The following is a 26,884-nucleotide window of genomic DNA, read 5'->3' on the forward strand; positions in this document are numbered from 1 at the left end:
TGAAAGCTTTTGTTTTTCTTGCATTTTTTTTTCATGTGAAGAAAAGGTAGAACTTCATGTAACATTTATTGGTTTATATTATAGTGTCCACGGTACCACATACTATATTGCATATGGTACCGTCGGTTAAGTGGAGGTACACTGAAAGAAATGACCCATCCACCCATCCATTTTCTTTGCCACTTATCCTCACAAGGGTCGTGGGGAGTGCTGCGTCTGTCCCAGCTGTCAACGGACAGGAGGCGGGGTACACCCTGAACTGCTTGCCAGCCAATTGCAGGGCACATGGAGACAAACAGACGCACTCACAATCACACCTAGGGGCAATTTAGTGTCCAATTAATGTTGCATGTTTTTGGGGTGTGGGAGGAAGCCGGAGTGCCCGGAGGAAACCCACGCAGGCACGGGGAGAACACGCAAACGCCACACCGGCGGGGCCGGGATCGAACCTGGGTCCTCAGACCTGTGAGACCAACGCTTTACCAGCTGATTCACCGTGCTGCCGAAACAAAGAAATGACATGAAAGGGTCCAAAATGTACCACAGAAGCAGAAACTTTTTGGTCCAATTTATTGTTAACCTGATTTCACCTGTAACTCCAAAAGTTAAATAAAATACATGAAATATAGCAGTTGGGATTAAATCCATTCTTTAAGCATAAACAATATACAACAAGTGACAGAGTAGAGGAACAGATTTAAATCTAAATGTAGCAAAATGTACTTATGTGGAAATTACCGGTACTTAAAATACAGTAGTCGTAACAATAGTAATTTTGGAGGAAAAATAAATAAAAAGTTTGACACCACAGGCCCCGCCCCTGCCCTCACAACCTTATAGATGCACTCAGTCGACCATACGTCCAGTACGGAGACCTCATTTTCTTATCTCTTATCTGTCTTTTAAATAATTGGGGAGGAAAACCATGTTTGATACATATGTTCTCTTTTCGCAACATAATCAGGTTCGAATCCCGCCTCCCATAATTCACAGTTTAGCAATACAGCATTTTCGTTGCATTCTTTCATACACTTCTGCTTAAAAAGGTTCAGTCCAAAGCAAAAGCGGATTGTAGATGTAGCGACGGCACGCCTTTAAAGTAAATTACAGAAGATAAAGGTGTCATCGATAAAAATATAGATAAAGCTAATCATACCAAAACATATTTTGACGGAGCTCCTAAAGTCGAGTCAGATCCACTTTGGCTAAATACGTTTTTACATCCCTGTGCAACCAACGCCCCTAACATGTCGCACCCCCAAATCCATTGTCAATAGGGTGAGGTTGTGTTTTTACCTTTTTTTTTTTTTTTTTTTTTACCCATCAGCAACATTGTAAATCCAAATCGCTTCTGGTGTGGCTGGTGTAAGCGCGCCAGTAACAGAACAATGCACAACGTGTTTCATGTAATAAACTTTGAATCATTCTTTGGGATGTGTTTCGTCAACGTGATGAAGCCCAAATGGTGTCCAGAATAAACAAAAACAGCACCCCACAGTCACAAGATGCAGAATGACGAGTGAAAGCAAGCACATTTGTCAATGATATTATTGTGTGTAGTTTAGGACACCAAAATAACTTTATGGACATTCATGTGACTAAATTGGTAATTTACAAAATTGAAAGTGGGAACATAGTTGATACTTTAGCATAATCTTGAATAAAACAACCACGTCACGCAAGTACAGGGACAATTTACTTGACTTACAAGTTTTTCTAATTACAAGCCATCACTTGATTGTTTTCAAACGAAAACATTTGGAGGTACTTTAATACCCTCACATACAGTGAAGAAAATTAGGATTTGAACACTCTGCTATATTGCAAGTTCTCCCGCTTAGAAATCATGGAGGGGGCTGAAATTTTCATCGTAGGTGGGTGTCCACTGTGAGAGGGATAATCTAAAAAGAAAAATCCAGAAATCATAATGTAGGATTTTTTTGAGTGATCAATTTGTGTGATACAGCTGCAAATAAGTATTTGAACACCGGTCTATCAGCTACAACTCTGACCCTCAAAGACCTGTCAGTCCGCCTTTAAAAGTCCACCTCCACTCCATCTGTTATCCTGAATCAGATGCAACTGTGTGAGGTCGTTAGCTGCATAAAGACACTCGTCCACCCGATACAATCAATAAGACTCAAACTTGTAACACGGCCAAGACCAAAAAGCTGTCCAAAGACACCGGACACAAAATTGTACAACTCCACAAGGCTGGAAAGGGCTACGGAGAAATTGCCAAGCTGCTTGGTGAAAAAAGGTCCACTGTTGGAGCAATCATTAGAAAATGGAAGAAGCTAAACATCACGGTCACTCTCAATCAGAGTGGAGTCCCATGCAAGATATCACCACGTGGGGTCTCAATGATCCTTACAAACGTGAGGAATAAGCCCAGGACTACACGACAGGACTTGGTCAATGACCTGAAAAGAGCTGGGAGTACAGAGGAGTCATGGGAGAAAGTTTTGTGGTCACATAAGACCAAAATCGAACTTTTTGGTCGTAATTCCACTAACCGTGTTTGGAGGAAGACGAACGATGAGTTCCATCCCAAGAACACCATCCCTACTGTGAAGCATGGGGGTGGTAGCATCATGTTTTTGGGGGTATTTTTCTGCACATGAGACAGGACGACTGCACTGTATTAAGGAGAGGATGACCACAGCCATGTATTGTGAGATTTTGGGGAACAACCTCTTTCCCTCAGTCAGAACATTGAAGATGGGTAATGGTTGGGTCTTTCAACGTGACAATGACCCGCCCGAAGCACACAGTCAGGAAAACCAAGGAGTGGCTCCGTAAGAAGCATATCGAGGCTCTGGAGTGGCCTAGCCAGGCTCCAGACCTAAACCCAATGGAAAATCTTTGGAGGGAGCTTGATACTCTGTGTTTCTCAGCAACAGCCCAGAAATCTGTCTGATCTAGAGGGGATCTGTGTGGAGGAGTGGGCCAAAATCCCTCCTGCAGTGCGTGCAAATCTGGTGAACAACTACAGGAAACATTTAACCTCTCTAATTGGATTGGATTGGAACTGGATTTTTCTTTTTAGACGATCGCCTCACAGTGGACATGCACTTACGATGAAAATTCCAGACCCTTCCATGATTTCTAAGTGGGGGAACTTGCAATTTAGTAGGGTGTTCAAATACTTATTTTCTTCACTGTATGCGCAAGGAAAGCGAGCTTTTTTGAAAGGATGTCTGATTATGACCCCCAAAAAAATGTTTGGCAATGATACCTTTCCATAAAATTCCCCCATTTCCCAACTGCGACCATTTCCGATTTGAAATTTCCCACAAATTCCAAACATTAAATTCGGATGTAAATTTACCAAAAACTCTCTGAAAATATCCTGACATTTTCCACACCTTTTGCAACCCCAGTGGAGTGTTAACAGTCGTTTATTACACCATCACACGGAGTTTCAGGCATTGAGGAACTCGTCGGCGGAGCGTCCAATAGCGTCGGGGTTGGAGAGTGGATCCAGGTCCGCAAACAGGTTGAACCAAGCAGACATGTCTCTGGATCTACCTGCGGGTGCTGCGCCCACGTTCACATTTGAATAACAATCCGTGATTATTACGATACTAACAATGACTTCGATTGCTGTTTACCATTGGCGACAGACGCTGGGCCCGGTGTATGTGGCTGGTTCTGAGCAGGAGGAGGCTGAAGGGGCGGCGCTTGGAACATGGGTGGCGTCGACCAGCCTGACAGACAAAGACATGGCCCTGAGGGGGAGGAGCGCTCAGCCTGCCACCAGTCGGGAAACTCTGCTCACCTGCGGAACTCAGACTGTAATCCAACAGCTGAGAAGGCAGGAAGCAACTTGGGGTGGAGGAGGTGTGCTGCAGAGGGGGAGCGACGTGACTCTGCGGCGGTGGTGGCGGCCCGTTTGCGGGAGCCTCGAAGAGCCCAAAAGCATCCTGCCACTCTCTACTCAAGTCGTCAGTGGGACCCGGGCCGGGGCTGAGAAGATCTTTGAGGAAAGCCATCTCACCCTGTTCACCATCCTCATCCTCAGCTTTTGATTCAATGCCAGTGGAGTCCAGAAAAACACCTTCATGATAACGCAGAACTCAGTTTGGAAGTACAGTCGTACCTTTGACTTCTGAGTGTCCCGGCTTACGAATATTTCAAGTTAAGAGCTAGTCTTTCGCAAATCAGGCCTAACTGTCTTGTGTGTGTACCACAACAGCACATCTATGATCGCTGACACCTTTAGTGAAATATCAATGCCATCTAATGTAATATTACCTACATCGCATGTTGAAATATATTGTAACACCCCCTACATCAGTGGTATCAAACTCAAGGCCTGGGGCCAGATCCGGCCCGCCACATGATTTTATGTGGCCCGCGAAGGCAAATCATCTTTACCAACTGGCATGATTTTTGTTAAAATCTGGAACAAAATTTCTAATTATCATATCATAAACGAGAATGTTGAGATACTGCAAGAACTTTTGTGTTACCAAACATGAACAATAGTTGAAAAGCCCATTAGGCTTGATTTCTGATTCAAAACTGGTTCATAAATTTAATCTGGAAATATCCTGAGGTGAAAGATTTTCATGGATTCACAGTCATTAACGGCCCTCTGAGGGAAATCATAACGACAATGTGGTCCGCGACAAAAATGAGTTTGACACCACTGCCCTATGTGTTTTTTTTTTTTTTTTTTTAATAATAACATTTCGGATTTCTCTTACTGGCCCACGCCCAGCTCACGCACGGTTGTTGGAACTTTGGATTTGTTTCAACACTAATTACTCTGCATAAAACCAGTTTACTTCCTTATATAATTATATTATTACACAATACAGTGCTTTTAGTCTTAACTAAAAACTGCTAAGAAAAATGTTCTAGGGGGCTGGAATGGATCAATGCTATATCAATCCATTTGAATAAGAAATACTGATTGCCTATTTCAGTATATTGAGTGACGAGCTTTGTCAAGGAACAAATTCAGGCAATAAATTATGCAGTTGGGTCTCTGCAAGGTCTGCCAACCCACCAAGGCAGAACCAAGTCAATCTATTTCCTTGCCATGTCTAAAAACTAGTACTGTATATCTACAGCTGTCTATTGTCGAAGTTGGCAACACTAAATAGTTCCTCTCTTTTCCGCATGCTGGAGTTCTGCCACAGCGAGTCATTGTAACAAAAGCAGCACTTTGCATTTGCATGAGAACCAGAACCACCACCCAAACCCAGGTCATTTATCACAGAGTATACACATCACCAGGCTCCATACCTGTGTCAGCACCACCTCCTGATGCTTCGTCATCCAAGCACACCAGACTGGGGAGAATTAAAACATGTGTACTTCAAACAGTAGCAACATATTTTAGCACCACCAAAGCATATACGCTTATGAGCAATTTGGAAAAATACAATTGAAAGCAGAAGTTCAACTACACTACGTTCTAGAACAAAAAAGTAAACTTTCAAACTGTATGTGCAATTCATCGTCAATGTGTGACACTTTAGTCCACCAGATGTCACTGAAGCCTTGAATCTTTTTTTTGGCACAGTTGTTGGGAAAATCTATGTACTGAGGCTTCGGTGCCCAGCAGAACGTGAAAGTCAACCCGTGCAGTCCTGCAATTCATGACCCACAGCGCACGCCACTAACCGATTACTGTCGCCGAGTTCTCGTCATTGTCAGACTTTTCTTGTGGAGCTTTCACTGTACCCTCTCTCAATACAAGCAGTTTTCTTCTTGCCGCAATAATACAGGAAATTCACATAAATTGCAACTAAGAAATGATCACAATTTTTTCTGCAGTTTGAGTCACATCTGAAAATCAAACCTTTTCATGTACTCAGTGCTTTTTGGACTCCAGCTCAAACTTCTGATCGGTTTCGAGCTGTAAAGTCACACTTGCATTGTAGGCAGTGCAAAGCATCATGTTGCCTGGTAATGCTTCCCAGAACTTTTTTTTTTTTTTTTTTTTTAAAACAGGTTATAGAAAATCCCGCTAAATGTTTTACTTGCATTTGTTCGATATTGACTGCCCAATCAGATTCTTATTCTTCGATATTGCTACAGTGTTTGCAATTGTGCATTAGCTACACTTTTACGAGACCAGAATTTCACTCAACACGCCGCCTGCAATGTATGTATGTATGTATGTCAGGTGTGGTTGGTATTTGTGAATTTATTTATCATGCTTTACACATTTTTTGTACCCACTTCTTGCCATTCCTTTGTGATAGCCAATCAACAAGTTGGCCAACAATCTCCTATAAATATTGTGAAACCAATGGCTTTGTGAGTTTTGCATTTTAATGCAATAATAATGCTAAATCCACCCCCTCAAAACTGAGCATTACTATTTGCTTTAATGCCCAATAAATGGAATTTATGATATGGGTCTTGAATTGTATCTAATCATACTGTGCCAGGTACCTCATAAACTTGTGAGTGTAGTTGTTCTGATGAAAATAACGTGGGTGGGATACTCCACCTGTCTGTGTTTTCCTGTAGAACCTTCTCCTCTTCCTCCCCTTGCTGTGCCACTGTTGTTTGCTCTAATGGGTCCCGCAAGTCCTGCCAGGGTTTGAATGAGTAATAAAGACAAAGCTACAAAACTAGATCGCAAGAGAATGCCCTCTACACACCTTGAGTGTGGTGAACTGGTACGGCACGTGCCCTTGGAAGGCATCGTGGATGGCAGACAAGGCTTGGGCCGTCTTTTCCCAGAACTGCAGCAGAGTGGTCTGTAAGGACAGGACGTGTGTGTAAAATCAGAAATAAACTTCAGCTGACTAAAAGATGCAGTTGGGCCAACCTGGTAGTTGCAAAGCGAGTGCGACAGCATGTTGCAGCGACTGGCACCTAGCATGTCCACCTTCTGGCACACATCGTTCTTTAGCTTCTCAAACTGGGTCTTTGTTGCCCTCACCTGACCTTGAACCTGCCAAGACAGCACACAGTTCGGGTCCAACGACCGCCCCCAAACATGGATCAAATAGAGTAAGTCAATTCTTACCTTACGGAACTTTTCCAACTGTTTGTAAGTGTCTGGGTCGAGTTCTTGAGAGACGTCTTTCATCCAGAGCAGAGCTCCTCTGTACTCGGTACGAGCTTTCTCCATGCGGCCGACGGTCAGGAGCGTGTCTGTGATGGCACGTCGTCGGAAAGTCTCAACCTCCTGGTGCAAACGTTTTAGAGGTGGACAGAGCGCCATCCTGTGGAAAAGAAACAAAGCTTATTTAAATGTACACGGTGGTATGCCACCCCCACACTCCCAGTCCCATGCCTCCAACCTTTTCTTGGCAGAGGTGCAAAGGGCCTTGCTGGTGGCATCCATCATGTTGCCAGCCTTGGTACGGTCGCGCTCGGCTTGGAAGCGCAGAAACAGGCCAAGTTCGTTCTCCTCTTGGGACAAACCTGCGGAGAATGAAGAGTTTGGCGGTCTTCGCTGTTGTTCGTCTGGATGGAAATTCAGCTTTTTCGTTCGTAGGCACTCTCAACTCACGCGTGATCCTGTACTGGTACTTCTCGATCACCTTGAGCAACTCGGTGCAGGTGGACTGGACCGAACGGAAGAACTGTGGAAACCACACGAGGCAGGGGGCAGTCTATTATAATTTTTTACCAACAGCAAATTGGTAATGATTTAGGTTTGTCTGCTACACAAAAATTACACACACAAAGTACAAGGAGCCCTTGGCTTACAATCTTGTCCTGCTACTGGGGCTGCAAATTTTTTACATCATACTCTATCACTAACCTATAACTAACACAGTACTACAGTCTTAACAAATATTTTTATGAAAAAGATACTTCAAGGCCATAACTATTAAACAATTAAATGAGATGAGAAACAGTAACGGCAGTAAGCTCATTGTCTTGTGCTATGAGTGTATTTCAACAAACTTTTTAAAATATTGTAATACATACAACAGAATGGCACTATGTAGTACAAATGACATCCACCAAGGTGTATGATTTATCATGAAAATGTAGGATTGTTAGATGAATGCAGAAAATCAAATGAAAAAGAAAAGTGCTTTGATAATTGATCTGAGAATGGAAAATGGGACAAATATTTTGTGTGTATGTGTGTTTGGGTGTGGGGGTGGTAGCCACCATGTACCTTTGGATTATTATTATTGTGTTGTCACTATTATTATTATCATCAATGTAAAAGGCATCAATGTAGTGTAGTTTGAGGGTCACATGAAGAACAATTATCTATTAAAAAAACAACAGCCTAGAGCAATAATTTTCAGGTGTGGTTTGGTGCGGCTTCCCTAAAGTGATGTCAAACAAGCACTGAACTTAAGGAAATCTTTAATGAAAACAAATCCTTTCTCTATCGTTTACTTGTGGCACGCATTTTCATCATATTTGTACCTCAAGCTTTGCATCCAGGTCAGCATCAGAGGCCACCACATACTCGTCCTCTTTCTTGCCTGTGGCTTTGATGAGCACCTGCTTTGTCTTCCAAAATTTCTGCTGCATGCGTGCCACCACCGAGCTATCTTCACCGAGCAGTTCCCCGACAAAACTGCAGCAAGAGAAAGTGTTACCATTCTTCATGACAATGTTCCCAAGTGAAATTGTTGAATACATACCCCTCCATGATTGGATACCAGTCTTTTCCACTCTGCAAGTATAAAAAGGTATGACAGTTAATTAATGGAAAAATCCACTGTCTGAATGTCGGCCATTGAGAGACAGCTATGTCAATTGTGGTAATATTTCTCACACTTCTGCGATCTATTGTTCCATGTTTCACCCAGTGTATGTTTCCCTTGCTGATTGGTTGCTTGTTCTCCACCTCCGTCCGGTTCCTAGTTGAACTGCTTAACAGCTGTAGTCTGTCTGCATGTTCTTATCGCTGAGTTCTGATCACACTTTGACTAACCTCTCTCTTGCCCTTCCCAGTAATAGGTCTCACTGCATTTTGAGGTGCAAGGGAAAACTGCATCTATCTCATTGTCTCTCTGTTTCTGTCTCACTTGCTGTCTCTCTCCTTTTCTACTCTCTAACTCAACTGGTTTTGGGTCTGCTTGAGGTTTCTTCCCTAGAGGGAGTTATTTTGCCTCCGTTACCTTACTTGTCTAGTGCTTAGTCGTGTGGTTCGGTTGGTCTTTTAATAAGTGAGGAATATGGCTTTAGAGCAGTAAGTGCCCTGAGAGATTTTCTGATTTGTTGCATTGTAAATAAAATTTAACTGACTTTGTTTTAAACTAAAGACAAAAAAAAAAATGTAGCGTATTTAGGACTGTATCTATTCACTTCTCAGTCCAATCACTTTCAGACTGAGGACTTGGATTTTAATATGATTTAGGAAGAAATCCAGGAATACAAAAATGTATTATTTCCGGGTCACGGTAAACTACAGTCTCTCAGAGCCATTCAATCCTGGTGATGACAGTAACTGAGACCAACACTCACCTCCCGTTCACACCAATCTAGTTTACCAAATCTTCGAAAACTTCCTCTGCTACATTGTGTCAACTGTGGCCCCGTTTATCAGTAGGGAACAAAACCTTTCAGTCTCGCTCCAATTGGTGATCTTCACCTTTCTTGCTTTCGTGTTCGGCTGTTCAAAAAGGTGAACTGTTGAACAGTTATTTAGAATAATTGTGAGCGAGCGTGTATCTGCTACTCGAACACTGACAACAGCTGGCTGTCAAAGCAGGTGTTCACTTCCAGCAAACGCTGCTTCACAGACACTGGAGGCGAGGATACTTTACTGGTCCCGACGTCTAGTTTTAGAATACAATAACTTAAACCACGCCAACGTTTACTAATCGAAATTAATTTATTTTCACCTGCCTGAAAAGGACATGGTGTGCTAACACCACCGCTAGCTAGTTAGTTAGCCGCTGCGCTGTGTAATTTTCAAAAAGAAAAAAAAAAACTTTGTCAACTTACGATAAAAGCGCAGGCATAAAAGTCTACGTCCTTAGTTGAGAGTCATCCGTTTAGCGAGGCGAAAATAAACGCTGCTAATGTTCAATTGGTCCTCAAGTGCAGCATCTGTGATAAGCGCTTGCCTTGCGGTCCTCTCGCGATATTCATCATTGTGTGAGTCAGAGAAACAGGATATTCAAATTAGCCGTGACGTAGAAATCCCTGGCACACCACCCAAACAAAAATGTCACGGAAAGTCGAAACGTCTGTCAGTTCTGCACCCTGCGCGATTTCATGGCGCACCCTTTAATTCTTCTGCCTGCCACTTGGTGCTGTCGACAGAAGAGCAGAGCTATATAGCCTACATTATTTGGAGTAACTAACATTCAGATAAAGTTAAGCTAGGTCATTTCCCATGGAAGGCCTGATAACTTCCAGCAATGATTCACTCTACCACCACTATGCAGATAGTCTCCTTAAAATAATATAGTTACAAGGTTGTCAAGAAAAATATTTCTAAACCAAACTTTTTTTTTTTTTTCCAGCTGTGGAGCAGATAATTAAGCAACACATCTACAACACGATTCTGCAGCATTTGCTTTCTTCAGTGCATGACAAGAGGCAAGAGTTGGAGCGGGATAAGAAGGTCTTTTCACAAAGTTCTGAGCATCTAACAGTTCCTGGCCAAGAAGAAAACTGCCACGCTGGAGTAACTTCCATGCTTATCAGACAGGAGTCCATATGTTCTTTTTTCCACCCCTCACCAAACCTCGAGGGGGTAAACAGGAGCACGTTTTGAAGATGTGGATAAGATCGCCATGACAACATGCAGGACCCTGGAAGAATTCTGGCCCAAAGACGTGGCAGATGTACAGAGGTGAATTGACGACTCCAAGTAAGTCATCATAAGTGTGAATGGTTGTCTTGGGATTGGCTGGCGACCAGTTCAGGCAGTACTGTACCTTTCACCCAAACTCAGGTGGCATAGGCGCCAGCAGACTTGTAACCCTAGTGAGGATGAGCAGTTCAGAAAACAGATGAATAGCACTGCTATAAATTAGTTAGTTCTAAATTCATTTTTTAAACTGTATTACTACCTGCCTAGCACAAACAACAGTATATTCTATATTTTTTCTCACCAAGAAAATCTAGTTTACACGGCAGACAAAACAGATTGTTTTTCCTGGGCATCCTTGGTTGAAATAAAGAGACAACACTTGGGAGAATAAACCCATTTATGCGCATTAGGAAAATGACATAAGACCCCATGTTAAGAGACCTTAACAATGTGTTAAAAACAAAAATAGAGACAAAAGTCAAAAAGGGCTTTTGTGCAGGATACGATTCTCACAGCTGAGACTACGCTCCTGCGTCAGTCGGACAAGCTGAGTATTTGTAGGTGTATAATTTGTTATCTGCTCCCCCACTTAACATCATCTGGAAAATGAAACAGAAGGGATAACAATCAAATTGGTTACATTTCTTTTTTTCACGCATTTTCGAAACATGCAGATCGTCAATGATCTTACCCCACTTTCTGTCCAGTCCACACAGAAGACTTTATCTCCATGGGCTGCCAGGTCATACAGAGGAGCTTTGCAGCTGAAATATAAAATGGAATCCTCATGAATTCAACATATGATGTAGAAGAGCACATTGCTACCCAGCGGGCATCCTTCAATTATTTATCAAATATATACAGTATATCAAAAAGATGTAAAAAAAGATCAAAGGTAACATTTTCCATGAATTCTCTAACATCTTGTGTTTGTTATTCATTTGCAGGCCGCTTGTCTGTGTTCGGCAACTGTCTTGGAAAAGCATTTTGGTAATCCAGCACTTTGCTCCAATGTTAGCTAACTAAAATAAAAAAAAAAAAATACTACTGAACTAATAACTGCTTATAGGCCTTTTGAATGACAGTGCATTCATGAGGATAAAAAGTACAAGTTAAAAACCTAAATCAAAGAAAGAGATATTTTTTGGCCCCTGTGTAAAGCTGATGTACCTAAAAAAAAAAAAAGTGAATTTCAAATGTTTTTTTACACACAAAATTACAGTAGGGGCAGAAATGCAGTATGATTATGACGTACAAATGTATTTGTGATACAAGGAATCCCTTTTCACACCTTTCCTATGAGTTACAGTACCTAAATGATGATACTCCGGAAATGTGATTTAGTTTTAAGCATGTATTTTAAAGCATAAATCTGTGCATTGTACAGTACTGTACAGCCGAACCAGATACGTGATCAATAATTTCGCTGCTCTCCAGACCTTCTGGTGTCCCACAGTTTGACAAGGTTGTCCAGGGATCCGGAAACCAGCTGGTGCTCGTGTGATGGGGACCACTTGACAGCGGTGACCCAGCCAAAGTGCGAGGTTAGCGCCAGTTGCACCAGTGAACCATCTGAAGGAGGCAAAGAGTAGAATGTAGAGTTAATACAGGATGTGATGATTTTCATGACTTCTTTTAAAAAAAAAAAAAAAAAGGGGGGGGGGGCAAATACCTTTCGTGCGAGGGTCCCACAGCCTGATGTGTCTATCAGTGCTGCCGGACGCCAAGCGACGGCACAAAGGTGAGTAGGAAATGCTGTTGAACACTTTACTTCCCGTCTGTGAGGAAAGAATGAGACAAACTTGTCACGGTTTCATTAAAATCGTGTCTAAAAACTCAATTTTAATCCCAAGAGTAATAAAATCCAGTCGTACCTTAAAGGGGAAATCTACTGGTTTGCATTAGCAATGTATCCAATAGGTCATGTAATATGTACTCTATTTTGACATTGTGATGTTAAGTCCTCTCTCATTTAATAGTGTTTTGAGAAGATTTTTATCGACAATTACAAATTTTCAGGGCCACTGCCATTTTTACGAGTCACATGACCCACGTCCGCGGATGTGACGCGTTACGTGCCGCAACAAAGGCTTGATTACATGGGACACCATTTATGCCCAGCGGTAATTTCTCGGATTTATCCTCTTCTGATGAACAAATAGCAGTATCGGTTGATCGGGAAGACGGAGGAATACTTCCATACACAGCCGTGAGCGGCTTAGCCGCTTGGTTGATTGGGAAGACGGAGGAATATTTCCATACACAGTATGTAATCGAGCCTTTGTTGCGGCACGTAGGCATACCTGTAAACTCGTACGGTTTAGCCGTAGTTCATACCGATTTTGTGGTGAATCCTACGTATACAGCCGTACAGTATATCACAAATCATACGGATTCTGAAACTGCAGACCCAAGTCTGTTCTCCCCAAAAAGTTCTTGTGGTTTTGCAACAGTTTTTCGTCGCGGTCGGTCAAGCTCACTAGCGGAGCGCTTGCGGTCGACTTGTTGGTGTTCTGGCTCGCACGTCGACAGGGTTCACCTTCCTCCTCCTCTAAAGTGCTTCCTCAAAATAGCCGATGACACATTTTTCCTCCCCAGTGTCACCGGGAGTCCGCCGTAAGTTTGGGTACGTCAGAGCGACACCTTGAATTGTGATACTTCTCTTACAGGCAAACCAATGTTCCATCATCTCAGCAAAGTAATGGAAGCAGTGCTTTGCTTACCTCACAGCAATGCAGACTGTGAAAGGATCTTCAGTGTAGTGAGAAAAGTTCACACAGAGTTCAGAAAATCGCTTGCTCCAGAAACACTGACAGCATTATTGCAATGGCCCCGTCGCTCAGTGGTTAGAGCACTGGTTTGGTAAACCAGGGGTTGTGGGTTCATATCCCACTGGGGCCTCCACTCCCTGAGAAGGGTTGCGTCAGGAAGGGCATCCGGCGTAAAAATTGTGCCAAACATATATATGCGTTCATCTGAGATGACACGCTGTGGCGACCCCGAAAGGGACAAGCCGAAAGAAACACACAAAGTCAATATGGATGGATGCTGTAATTTTGAGCCGAAGGGTCAGCATTTAGAGTTGGTGAAGAAAGTTACACATGAATACAATCCTGAACACAGTAATGCCACTAAATGGACTTTGATAATTAACATTAACTTCAGATATTATCACTATGGAGCTCTACAATAAAAATCATTGAAAAACTTTGTTTTTCCCCTCCGTTATTTTGACATATAATTTGCTTCGGTATGTTATCAGGATTTTTTGCTCTTGAAAAGGATTTTTTTTTTTGGTGGTTTATACAGGTTGGCGCTCCGAAAATGTGACAGGTATGCGTAGGTCATGTGACTCGTGAAAATGGCAGCGCCCCTGAAAATTCATAACTGTCGATAAAAATCCTCTCAACATACTATTAAATGAGAGAGGATTTAACATCATATTGTCAAAATAGAGTACACATTACATGACCTATTGGATACATTGTTAATGCAAACCAGTGGATTTCCCCTTTAAATTTCAGAACAAAAACTTCCATTGAGCTCCATTACAAGACTTGGTCTGTTCAAATTTGAACAAAAAACAGTATCTCAAACGGATTTATCTACCAGGGTTGTCTTCATCTGTCCCGTCTCCGCATCCCACAAACGGATTGTGTGGTCCCAGGAGGCGCTGCAAAGCTCCTCGTTATCACACCACAGCACTGATGATACGGCCTCAATGTGCCCAGAAAATGTCATCAGAGGTGTCTGTGCAGGAGTAAAACAAGGAGTACAGGCCACGTCAGCTTTGGTCCAAACGATGTGCTCTGCAAATTCCGAAGGACTTGACTTACTCTCGTAAGGCCCAGCTGCTGGGTCTTCTGTTTTTTCCTAGGCCTGTCGACAGGCTCCTCAACCTCATCTGCCTCGTCAGATGGAACTAGAATAAAAGAATGTAACACCATCTAATTACCATAATTTCCATTTTATAAGGTGTGACTTTTTTCACACATTTTCAATCCTGCGGTTTATGCGGTGATGTGGCTAATTTGTGCATTTTTTTTTTCCTAACAGCCGCAAGGGGGCAGTCGAACGGAAAAGGTAAGAGTGAGGCCGGTGGAATATATGTGCCGAGGAAGTGAGTTTTACTGGTCCGGCCCTGTTAGCGCTGGGCTAGCGTGTTACTGCCGTGTCTGAGATTTTTACCGGGATGTATTTTTTTTCAATCAGCCCTGGTAGCGCGGCGCTAGCCTTAGCATTATCGTTAAACTCTCTGTGTATCGTCTTTCTTTTTAAATATCTCGTGTTTCAACGTGGGCACTTGCTGCTTTTACACAGCTGCAGCGTATGTATGTACCAAATGGTATTTCCTTTACAAATGTACTGGGTGAGGCCTATAACCAAGTGCGCTCTGTAGGGTGGGAATTACGGTAGTTTTCTATACTATCACGAGTTTATTTAGTAATTATTCCACAGATTCTAGTGATACAAACCTGCTGACCATATCTTCAACATTTTGTCCCAGGAACCACTGCAGAACTAAAAGAAACCAAAAAATTGATAAATTAAAGCCTTCTTCTGTCTTTTCGAATTATTGTCACAATCTAGGGTGTACCTTTGAACCAGTGGGGTCCGTGGCGACCGTGTCAACACTGCCCGTGTGGCCCCGGCAGCAGTGCCTGGCCACCACATTATTCTTCTCTGAGTTCCACTCCCACAACAGGATGGTTTGGTCAAGCGAGGCGGTCAGAAGTAGAGAAGTCAAGCCGTCTGCACAAACATTTTTCCCCCCTCACTCAGCAAGGACATTCGAAGAGATCCTCATTCATGGTTGTGAGTGCCAATGCGCGTTTGTTTCTATGTGCGCTGCGATTGGCTGCCAACCAGTTCAGGGTGTACCCCGCCTGCTGCCCCATGAAAGCTGGGGTAGGGATTCAAATCCCAGCCGCGCCGATAGAGAGTTTGCATTTTTATTTTCAATGCATCGCTATTTTCAAGCCTTCTGATTCTTGTACAGGATAGAAAAATCTGAAATGTCTCAACGTGCATCCACGGCAACAGAATTAAGGGGATTACATAATGCTCGGCTTACTTTGACAGCCTGGATCCTTTACTTTTCATCAACCAATGTTGGAGGCGTAATCACGCACGTACGTCATAAAAATCACGTGACTTTTGTTTCCCTCACCATATTGGCGGTCAAGCTAAGCGTTGCTCAATGCTAAGTCGGTTGGAGACGACACAGAAACATGTCTTGTAGCACGATGCCCAGAGTCTTGTCCGATACCGTCAGACATTCAGAAGGTGAAAATTAAACGACGGTACATTGAAAAATTAGATAAATTGGGCACGGAGGACCCGTATTTAATGCCGAAATCGATGTTTTCGCCAATAAGAAATTGGACTGTTAATTCACTTCCGCTTGTCTTGGACAACTGGATCTACACATGGATCTGGTGAGTAAGTTGTCGAGATTTACACGGAAAAGTTTGAAAAGCATAGAAAAGTCTGGACGCATACGAATACTTTGTTGCTGGATCTGTTCTCATCAAGAATAAATCCCACATAGTGATGGTTTAGACGGCTTGTGAACACAGAAGTGTGTTCGGCGACACGTTAACCTTTGCGGGAATACGTCAATCTTTTCAGCTAATATTCAATACAAATACCAATATTTAAATAAATGACCCCTGGTTTTACACAAACTCGCATTCATTAACTATGATTAAAAAAAAGTCGACGGTTGACGGCTCGTGAACGCTGAAGTGTGTTCGGCGACGCGTTAACCTTTGCCCGAATTCATCGATCTTTTCAGCAAGTATTCAATACAAATACTAATATTTAAATAAATGACCCCTGGTTTTACACAAACTCGCATTCATTAACTATGATTGAAAAAAAAAAAAAAAAAGAAGAGGACAGGGTCGTCTCCGTGGAACATACATGGAAGTGATTGCAGTCACGCTTAACCTCCGTAAACCTCTTTGACAGGCAGGTTTTTTTTTTTTAAACACGCATTGTTCTCAAATGAGCCAATTTGGCATTATAAATACTTTTTGGTCATTTGAGATTGAGAAGAATAATTCCTACCTAAAATGAAGCCATCGCTACACAGTCGTGTGTGTATTTTGGTTGGGCACCATCCATCACGTATAATACCCGAAATCCATCAATCTTTTCTGGTCTTTTCAGGTGGTATGCCATACAATGATCTCTTTGAATATCTGTCTGGTCTGTTGTGACAACCAACAGCACAACAGGTCTCGGGTGTTGTAAATATTCTCCTCCGGTTCAATGTCTCCCACAATGTCGAGCAGTTCTGTTTGACCGGCAATATGGCGCCGTGAAAATGGTGACGTCACGTGCACGAGCTGTATACTGTAATACTGTATTACTTTGACGTCTCTTTGCAATGGGATTATTGGAGTTATTGTATTCATTGTTTCGGCCCTAAAATGACATAGCATTCCAATTCACAATTTCAAGAGAAACTGCTCTACTCACTCCTCTTAACCCAGGCGACATCTTTGACCACATCTGTGTGTCCAGCCACCTTTGTCATAACCTTGCCCTCCAAGGACCAGATATTGGCGGTTTTGTCATAAGATCCGGTCAGGATCCTGCCAAAATTCAAGCCGAAACAATTACTCTTTCAGTGTTGTTGTGAAGCCGGGACTTAGCAGGATCCCTCATCTTACCATTCAGTATCTGCATCTACAGAACTAATCCAGTCGTCGTGCATTATGCACTCCTCAGGTTTCGGCGCCGTGATCCGTTCCACATATTCAATCTCCACAACATCTTCCTGTGACACACACGCACAACTAAATATGAATGCTAAAACTAAATGAATACACTCGTCATGAATCCTCGTGGTTAATCCATACCGTTGATATGTCTTCGGTTTCCATGTGACTGAATACTGAGGTTCGGAGGAACTGACCCCTGACCAGGAAGTCGAACTCGACCGTGGTATGAGATGCTGCGGCGGTGAAAACCAACAACATGCATTTAATCACAGTTGCAAAAGATACTGTTTGGTGAAATTTTCTATAAAAGCTCTGTGGTGCACTCTTCAGAATCACTCAGTCACCATGAAAATGAAGTAGAATAATTCAACTCTGAGGTCCTGACCAGAAAGGGCCAAACATTTGCAAACATACTATTACAATAAGTCTCTTAAAATGTGCTTCCATTATTTTATATATTTTTCTCCCACTGGAAATATGTGATTTTGGCATGTCCCATACACAGCTCCCCCAACGCCAGTCTATGCAAGAAGTGGTAAATGACTCGAAAGGAAAACAATTTTTACATGAATTTATTGTCCACAGTTGTTTGGTCAAATGAATCAATTAGATCATGTATATACCATATTGAACATTATATATCCCTGAAATTGCTGTCCAACCTGTCGTTATGTGTGAACTTCCCCTTGAAGAAACTTGTTTCCACTTAAATGACCAGCATTTGGTCTTTCTTAATGGAAACTAAAATATTGGATCAATGCAGAGCATATATATGAACACTTTCTTTACTTTTCTTCACATTGTGTGTGTAGTTGGGCATTGTGAAGCTTAAACTGTCCACTCTTTCATAGTGAAATATTATATTTATTATTTTGAACTATTGCCTTTCATAGATTTGAAGCAACCCCCTGTTGCTTGTTAAATATCCACCACGCTGTCAGCAAGCTCAGATATTTTCCTAATTGGATTTACACGTCTAGATGTCGTTGTTTAATTAAAACGTGATGGAACTTGACAAATGTTCACTTTAACAACAATGGAAAACGTTAACCTTTGAGGTCAAATGAAGTGAAAAATTAACCTTATTATCACTACTGTCAAATGATGAATGTAAATTAAAATCGAACCATTTTTGGACTCCAGTAGCTTGTTGATGATATTGCTGAGATCGTGAACTTCAGAAGTGGCTGGGATGGAGAACGGAACGTCATCTATTACATACCTGCAACGAAATTTATTGTGAGTTTTTACAACGAATTATAATAGGGCGCGTAAAACAGGCATCATTAACAGAGAAAGCAGTACAATGTTGTGTCTCCATTACTGTAAGCTACACATGACATAGCTACCCCTGGCCGACTAAATGAAACCGTACGTTTTCTTAAATTGCCTTACCTTGTGTTTTTTGTGTAAAACCTGGTTTGCACCTGCGACATGATGATAACTTATATGTATGCCACCCTCTTTGGTGATAGAAACTTAATACGCCGAGAAGTTAAACAGGGTCGTTCACAACATTCTCCGGACAGAATTTGTCTCAAGTCAGGCCATGTGGTAGCGACAAGGAAAAGCAACAGATTTCAGAGCGACGGATCGACATCCAACGCAATGCTTGGTAGCTGCACTCGAAATGCATTGTGGGAAACGAAATGACGCCGGACGCAAGTTACTGAATATCAATTTCATCCATTTCACACGTTCTGGGTGTATTAAAACACAAAAGGTCCATGGATTTTCTGTTTCCATTAAATTTTTTAATTATTTTGAAGTACATAAAAGGTTTATTGTGACACCCCCCCCCCCAGCTTGTATGTAATCTTACCTCCAACAACAGATGTCAAGATATTTAGGAGGTGGGTTGTGTTTTTCGGGGGTCCTGAAATACATTTGCAGAAGAAAATACACAGGCGGCAAAGTGGGGCAGCTGGTAAAGCATTGGCCTCACATTTCTGAGGGCCCGGATACAATCCCGGGCCCGCCTGTGTGAAGTTTGAAATTTCTCTCCGTGCCAGCATGGGTTTCCTCAAACATTCCCAAAAAACACATGCAACATTAATTGGACACTATAAATTGCTCCTAGGTGTGATTGTGGCTGTTTGTCTCTATGTGCCCTGCGATTGGCTGGCAACAAGTTGAGGTTGTACCCCGCCTACTGCCCATTGGCAGCTGGAATGGGCTCCAGCACTCCCCACGACTCTCGTGAGGATTAGCAGCAAAAGAAAATGGATGGATGGAAATACACAATTATTGCTTGGTGTTAAACTGCAAATATACAATTGAAATTGCAGATTGTATAATTGTATAAGAAACTTGGGACAGAGTGTCTATTATTTAGGATTACCATGTAGTTCATTTTAAATTCATTATGAATTTTAAAAGGCAGCACAGTGGCACAGCTGTAGAGCATTGGCCTTCCAGTTCTGAGGACCCGGGAGCAATCCTGGCCACGCTTGCAAGGACTTTGCATGTTCTTCCCGTGCCTGTGTAGGTTTTCTCCGGGCACTCCGGTTTCCTCCCACATCCCAAAAACACACAACATTGGACACTGTAAAATTTCCCCTTGGTGTGATCATGAGTGTGACTGTTGTCTTTCTCCATGTGTCCTTCGATTGGCTGGTAACCAGTCCAAGGTGTATCGTGCCTCCTGCTCGATGACAGCTGGGATAGGCTCCAGCACTCCTGCAACCCTTGTGAGGATAAGGAGCTAAGAAAATAGATGAATGGATAGGTTAATTTGAAGGTATTCAGGTAAGAATTTGTCATCCCATTTTTAATCTGGTTTAAAATGACATTGGTCATCCCTTTGCATTGTGTTATCTATCAATTCTAGAATGGGTTTCCGCAAGGTTTAGGTATGTTTATAGGGATTGGTCCATTTTTTCCAGGGGTGCAATTGTGAGGGCACAAACTGATGTTGGACGAGAGGGCCTGGCGCTCAGCCCGCGATCTAATTCCCGCTAGAAGTGTTCTAGGGTTGAGGTCAGGATTGCGCAGATCAGTCAAGATCATTCACATCAAAGTCTTTCATCCATCTTTCTGACCCTTGACGTGTGCACTGATGCAAAGTCATGTTGGAACAGGAAGATGCCACATCCAGAAAACATTGTCACTCTTTAGATAATCACACGCATTAATTTCCACATATTGCAGTTGAAACATGAGAAAACACTGCCGTATTAAAATATATATATTGTTTGCAGTCTTGAGTGTTGTCATTTGGAGTAAGCACTAAAATGCATTTGTATCTGATACAGATGTTCAAATACATTACAAAAAAATTCTTTAACCTAGGTCATTAAAAATTAACATTTTCAATCTCGTGAAACTTCTGAGACAATTTGCAGTAAAATAAATGAGACAACGGGTATCTTTATCATCAGGAACTTAATACACTTTTTCTCCTAAAAAAAAAAAACGTAAATAAAACATAAAACAAAATATACATTGTTGATCTTTTCAGTCTTCCAACTCTTTGACCTTTTTCTTCTTCTTCTTCTTTGATGGCTAGAGAAAAGAGTTCAGATTACTAAAAACAATTGTGAAATTTTAAAAGCATTTCTTCCGAGAAGTTGTACCTCTTCCACCACAGCACTTGCTTTCTCCTCTTCTGGATCCTCAGTGGTGTCTTTTATCTTTCTCTTCTTTTTCTTGGGGGGCTCTTCAGACGCAGTTGTGGGCGTTTCACATTTTACCACTGACAAACATGCAAGAGCAATGCATATTTAAAAAGAGGGGATGGGGGGCATGGCCAAGCACACTCCATTTTCCCTTAACTCCACCTACCCACTGGTTCCGTTTTAGGCTTTTTGACTTTCACCACAGGCGTTGAAGGATCTTTTTCCGATGTGTCTTCCATCTCTTCCAATTTCCTTTTCTTTGAAGTGGAGGGAATCGTCGAATCCCCGCACGGGTCATACACTTTCACTTCACTGTTGGGGAGCAAGATGTTTACTTGGTTCATGGTCATAGTGTATGTGAAAAATGTAGCCAATTACTACAAGATTTACCTTTTGTGTTGATATTTGTCTGCCTTGGCCAATGCTTTTCCTGTTCCACTGATTCTTCGAATCTGAAGAAAATCAGACACATTAATGCCAATATGGCGACCACTTGGATGTCAAATGACACTTCCGCAACTTTGCACATGGATGACGCACTCTCCGCTCATTTATTTTTTATATAGACATTGAAGTGAATAATGTTATGTATTTTTCATCTCAATATCTATTTTAGAATGTTTATAGGGATGACACTTGACCTTTAAGGTTGTTTTCTCTTCCAATTTAGAATACACATAAGTGATTCTCAAAGTGCAGCACTCGTGGAACTTGTACAATGTACCATTTGTGTACCTTTTAATGAACGTTTGGGCCAAGACTACTTGGGGCCTGCATCTCTCCAATATGCCTCTCGATACACGGAATGTGAAACGATTCAAGGAGGTACATTTTGAAGTTGCCGGATTCAATAGTTCAATACAATTATATTTCTCAACAAAATATGAATTGCTTCCACAGTTTGGACTTCAAACATGTAGTTGTCGTAAATGTTGTCCGTGTCTGCAATTTCTCCTTGCATTTGGCCCTAAGAAACTCACAGCGATAATTACCATTAACTGCAGAAAGTCTTGCAAAAGTTTTAAGAGACCGAAAAAAGGTCAAAGAGATGCAGCTCCTGAGCAACATCAGACTGATTTTTAACTCTGACCCGGTGATTGGTTGCTCGAAACTATAGTGAGTTTGATGTGACACAACAAACTGTATGCTGATGAACTTGCATATTTTCAACAAAAAAAAAAAAAAAAAAAAAAAAAAAAAAAAAACAGATGTCCGATTCAAAAAAAGCAATCCTACATGAATGATTTTAACTATATTTGAAGCTAAGCTGTGAGACGCTTCAATATTTGCGTACTTACTCCTCTCTCCTCCAACTGCCGTAACCTGGCCTCCAGCTTGGCTCGATTTTCTACACCCATTTCTGCGTTTGTGTCCTCTCCGAGGGCATCGTAACGGATGGCGAGGGACGTTTTGGCGGCCAACATTCTGGAGATCTGGATAACAACCACACACATTTCACTTATGTTTGTTTTCCTAAACAAAAAAAGTTTACGGTATTGTACTCTCAATGTACCTTGCCCTTGTTCTTGGCAGTGGTCTGGCCCACAAGAGAGGCATGGTAAATGAGACCGTACTTCGGTGTGTCCTTGCGGGTTTTGAGCGCTCGGAACAGTGCTTTCTCCGCTCCCAGAATCTGTACTGTCGAGGCCGGGTGCTTTGCCAGATTCAACAGTGAACCTAGAGCACAAAAAAGTAACTCTGAGTGAGCGAGCGGTTTAGCTCTTGGGTAGAACTTTTCAGGTCGGACCACTTTCAGAGCTCAGATGAGGTAGTGACTTAAAAACATCAGAAATGATTCAGGAACTTGACTTAACGTCAAGATCATCAGCGCTCAAATTTGCATCGATGCTGCAGTCTCCGCACGACTCACCGGCATGCGAGATGAGACGAGCACCAACTAACTCGCCCACCATCACTGTCAGATTGGGGGCGATCGCCATCATCCGGTTCTTCAGGTAGTCGTACAGTTGAGTGCGATACTCTGAGATTTCAATGACCTGCACAAAAAGGGAGACATCATCTTTCAGGAAAAGAAAGAGGAAGTACCCGCCAATTACAGAGCGGTGTCGCATGACCATTCAGATGAGGTAGTGACTGAAAAAACCTACACGATTGTTTCTGGAGGAAGACATTTGTCGTCGTCATCATCACCAAAGCCAGGCAAATACTTCTAATGGTCCGAATATCGACATGGAACACGTACCTGCTCGCACAGGTGGCGGATGTTGCTGATGTCCTGCTCAGACACTTCAGTTCCCATGGAGATCTCGGCTGCCAGCTTCACCTCTGTCTCGATTTCCTCAGAGAGCAGGTCTGACAGGTCGCTGCCGGCCACGTTGGTGCGGTCCCCAATTTTGCAGACCGTCTTGCAGTAAGCCAGGTTGTCGGTGAGGACTTTCCCCAGCTCAGGGAAATGCCAGCCGTACCACTCTCGGCAGCGCATGATGTAATTGTTCAGCTCCTTGTCCAAGTCATCCAACAAAGCTGTGGAGAGCCCGAAAAATAACATAACCATGTTGCCCTTTGTTGTCTCTAACAGTCCGGTTTCGACAGAAGTACAGTTACCAGTTTTTATTTGAATGGTTCTATGATTAATAGTGCAATATAATATGATCAAAAAGCCAATATTTTATAACAATAGAACCTCCATTTTTTTTCCATAATCTATACATGTTTCTAAACAGTTGCAGTGAAATCAGGCGTTTCAGGCCACAATTACCATTTAAAAAAAACTGCAATATCTGGAGGGACTACGCTTCAAATCTGATTGCAAACATCATATTTCAACTACAATTGCTTTGAGACACACTTCTTGAACTAGTTTTGTTCAAGACATGCTGCAAAGCCTTAGTATTGTGTCACCAAACACTAGAAACAAGCCAGATCAGAGTTCACCATTCCACAACATACTACTGTGCTACTAGCTGGAAATGTGTCTTGAATAACAAACAAAGCTTACATATAGCCTGCACAATCATGGTGTCCACTTTGTCAGGGCTGAACTTCAGCTTGTAGCGGGATAAACTGGAAAAGGAGAAAAAAAAAAAGACATGGTGAGGAACACCAAAAGACACGTTTCAGCTTTCCCATGAGGGAAACCGCTGCCTCAGTGGTAGTGACGAATGCTGAAGGAAATCTACACGAGTGTGTCAGACAGCAATGTGAAATCATAGACAGCAGCTGACTAGATAGCATCAAACGTAAGTCTGCGCCCACCTGTGAGCCAAGCCGAGGGACATGGCGCTTATCTCTCTGGGTGGAAGACCTGAGATGAGGCCCTCCATCTGGCTCCTGATGCACCTCATGAGTTCAGCCACGGCGGGGCTGTGGATGCAACTCAGATCCAGCTTTTCCTAGAAACAAACCAAATGGAGTCTTACTAACAACACTCCATTTAAGGACGATCATCTGTACCGTGGTTGAGGCACTTACTTTGATGACGCCACCTAGTTTTGCGTCGCTAATGGCCAGCTGCTCATGAGCCTCTTTGGCAACTACCTTCTTCAGCACCTTCTTCAAACTTTTACTAACTTTACCCTCAACGAGAGCAGTGGCAGCTAAGTGGAGGAAGGAATCAAAACTGCATTAATGAAAACTTCTCTACAATGTTCCAAAAAAAAAAAAAAAAAAACACAAACAGAGCGCTAACTCTCTGCCCTTCCTGAGTTCTATCACTTTTGAGTGATGTGCAATTTGTGGTCTCAGGGGTAGTGACGAATAAAGTGTACTTCACCGTTAACTCAGACACAGTAAAATACATCATAGACCACAGATGTGACATGCTTCGGCTCCGGTTAATCCAAGTGTCTTGTCAATTACCTGCCAAGGCCTCAGTCGTATCCTGGAACTTCTCGAAGTGCTTCAGTTTCACGCTGAAAAAAAAAAAAAATAAAATAACTGAATATTAAATACTGGTCCTCAACATGACCCTGAAAAACAATTACATACTGTTGGAAATCATACAAATTCACTCAGTTGGTACAAAGACAACCATCCATGTATGTATGCCACTGACGTATGGTGACGGTAGAACAATGTAACCTTCCATTAGATGGCAGAGGTTACAATTAGTGACAGTGGTACCTTGACTTACGAAAGACCAGACCTACATATTTTACAAGCATTTGCTAGGATGAATGTTTTGCAGTTTCAAATATTCTTCGTACAAAGAATTTTAAGCTTTTTATTGCCACTGGCATGTGAAGTCTACTTTTTAACTAAATCACACGTATTTCAAAACCTCCTTGAATGGCAGTTTGCTTGAAGGTCAGAATTTAAAACACCTTAGATGGGCAAACAAATACTGCGGTATTTTTGCAGGGGTATAAGAACATTTTGAGCAACATATTTGAACACAGAGGATAACACATGCAGATAGACAATATCGCAATACTCACAGTCATATAGTCTTTATCCTCGGCAAGTATATACTATATCACTCCATCTTACAAAGTCTGACTTTTACACTTGGCACAGTGGACTCATCTAGTAAAGCGTCGGCCTCACAGTTCTGAGGTCCCGGGTTCAATCCCAGACCTGCCTGTGTTGAGTTTGCATGTTCTCCCCGTGCCTGCGTGGGTTTTCTCAGCGCACCCCTGGTTTCCTCCCACATCCCCAAAACATGCAACAGTGATTGGACACTCTAAATTGCCACAAGGGCTGATTGTGAGTGCGACTGTTTGTCTGGATGTGCCCTGCGATTGGCCGTGGACAGCTGGGATAGGCTCCAGCACTCCCGTGACCCCTGTAAGGGTAAGTGGCTAAGAAAATGGATGGATGGACTTTTACACTGCCCCCAGTGGTCGAGGCGTGCAAGCATTTAAATGGCTTTTTTCAATTATTTCAATTGGGAAAGTTGGTTTGAAGTAACTATTTTATGTTAGACAAACATTAAATTCGTAAGTCAAGGCACTACACAAATATTTAAAGGGTGAGCAGATCATCAATATTGCAGTAGATGTACATTTAGTGTCATTTTCATCTGGCAATGTGCAGCAGCACTGCCCCCAGTTATCCGATGCAGCATCCTTACATTTTATTTGCCTTTTCAGGAGTCTCAAACTCCTTGTACAAACTGTCGACCTGCTGCAGTTTGGATTCATCAAGAACCTAAAAAAAATAAATGAAAAAAAAAGACTTATTCAGTCATCATGCAGACGTCAAGTTAACACCTTGACAGAATTAAGTATTTTATTTAGATTTTTTAAAAAAAAGTGAAAACTACAAGTGGGCGTCTACAGGCAAACAAACACACATGAAGGAATCAAAAAGAAAATCCGAAGCAAATCTACAGAATTATAACGACTAACATGAGGTTGGGCCACATGGGCTCACACACGTGGTTCCACGGCCTGCCGGCAGCTCGATAGTATTAAAACAAGTCAAATGCCACACATTCGAGTAACGAATGTGGATTACACTCGGGCAGTCTCGTACACTGTATCTATCTCACATATAACCGTTCACGTTTTAAAAGTCAAAGGTGGAAAGGACCTCATCTACGAGCGACATTGCTAATGCTAACCCACGTTGCTACGCGCCTAAAAAGAAATGGAAAAGGGTTTGATGACATACTTTAAAAATGGCATAGCCTGCCGCGGTCTCAAACAAGACCAGCATTTTTGCAGCAGACGTCGCTTTCCCCTTGTTTTCTTTTTGAAAAGCCTGGATGCTTTTTTTGTAGCGTTGTTCACCAAAGTTTAGTTCCGAGGCTGGAGTCCTTCACCGGAAAATGTAAAATGCACGCCACGACTGTGCTGTTTCTTCTTCGGGTGAAGAAAAAAAAAAAATCAAATGCACAGGGAAATTCAATGAGTTACTGC

The 26,884-nt window shown here is 42.3% G+C and overlaps 3 protein-coding genes and 2 non-coding genes across 6 annotated transcripts; all 5 read right to left on the bottom strand.

Annotated features, from left to right (window-relative positions):
• Nucleotides 1-724: 724 nt before the first annotated feature.
• ical1 (islet cell autoantigen 1-like) lies at nucleotides 725-10,045 on the bottom strand. Of its 2 annotated transcripts, none has more exons than XM_061836698.1 (13): nucleotides 9,898-10,045; nucleotides 8,589-8,620; nucleotides 8,368-8,521; nucleotides 7,487-7,559; nucleotides 7,275-7,398; nucleotides 6,998-7,196; nucleotides 6,797-6,922; nucleotides 6,627-6,725; nucleotides 6,473-6,555; nucleotides 5,257-5,303; nucleotides 3,782-4,060; nucleotides 3,615-3,710; nucleotides 725-3,540 (listed from the first exon to the last, which is right to left on the bottom strand). In XM_061836698.1, the coding sequence occupies exons 2-13, from the start codon at nucleotides 8,594-8,596 to the stop codon at nucleotides 3,425-3,427; spliced, it is 1,404 nt and encodes a 467-aa protein (XP_061692682.1). In that variant the 5' UTR covers nucleotides 8,597-8,620; nucleotides 9,898-10,045; the 3' UTR covers nucleotides 725-3,424. The 2 variants fall into 2 exon arrangements, with proteins under 2 accessions (XP_061692682.1, XP_061692693.1); XM_061836709.1 differs by lacking the exon at nucleotides 9,898-10,045 and adding an exon at nucleotides 9,415-9,649.
• Nucleotides 10,046-11,093: 1,048 nt separating this feature from the next.
• On the bottom strand, nucleotides 11,094-19,077 carry wdr12 (WD repeat domain 12). The gene is made up of 13 exons (XM_061808651.1): nucleotides 18,841-19,077; nucleotides 18,573-18,667; nucleotides 17,584-17,678; nucleotides 17,395-17,501; nucleotides 17,201-17,316; nucleotides 15,312-15,466; nucleotides 15,190-15,235; nucleotides 14,551-14,636; nucleotides 14,324-14,464; nucleotides 12,387-12,492; nucleotides 12,154-12,286; nucleotides 11,406-11,478; nucleotides 11,094-11,313 (listed from the first exon to the last, which is right to left on the bottom strand). Exons 1-13 carry the CDS (start codon nucleotides 18,879-18,881, stop codon nucleotides 11,236-11,238), a joined length of 1,272 nt encoding a protein of 423 aa, XP_061664635.1. The 5' UTR covers nucleotides 18,882-19,077; the 3' UTR covers nucleotides 11,094-11,235.
• Nucleotides 19,078-20,174: 1,097 nt separating this feature from the next.
• Nucleotides 20,175-26,853, bottom strand: nop58 (NOP58 ribonucleoprotein homolog (yeast)). The gene is made up of 14 exons (XM_061836733.1): nucleotides 26,637-26,853; nucleotides 26,095-26,171; nucleotides 24,882-24,934; nucleotides 24,495-24,619; nucleotides 24,279-24,415; nucleotides 24,022-24,086; nucleotides 23,266-23,546; nucleotides 22,933-23,059; nucleotides 22,576-22,739; nucleotides 22,361-22,495; nucleotides 21,453-21,514; nucleotides 21,229-21,374; nucleotides 21,021-21,139; nucleotides 20,175-20,949 (listed from the first exon to the last, which is right to left on the bottom strand). The coding sequence occupies exons 1-14, from the start codon at nucleotides 26,679-26,681 to the stop codon at nucleotides 20,902-20,904; spliced, it is 1,584 nt and encodes a 527-aa protein (XP_061692717.1). The 5' UTR covers nucleotides 26,682-26,853; the 3' UTR covers nucleotides 20,175-20,901.
• Nucleotides 22,815-22,898, bottom strand: LOC133497358 (small nucleolar RNA SNORD11B). The gene has a single exon (XR_009794039.1). It is a non-coding gene; the product is annotated as a small nucleolar RNA SNORD11B (small nucleolar RNA).
• Nucleotides 24,752-24,838, bottom strand: LOC133497355 (small nucleolar RNA SNORD70). Its single transcript, XR_009794037.1, has one exon. It is a non-coding gene; the product is annotated as a small nucleolar RNA SNORD70 (small nucleolar RNA).
• Nucleotides 26,854-26,884: the final 31 nt, after the last annotated feature.

This window comes from Syngnathoides biaculeatus, chromosome 2 (assembly GCF_019802595.1).
Source record: "Syngnathoides biaculeatus isolate LvHL_M chromosome 2, ASM1980259v1, whole genome shotgun sequence".
NCBI classification, from domain to species: Eukaryota; Metazoa; Chordata; class Actinopteri; order Syngnathiformes; family Syngnathidae; genus Syngnathoides; species Syngnathoides biaculeatus.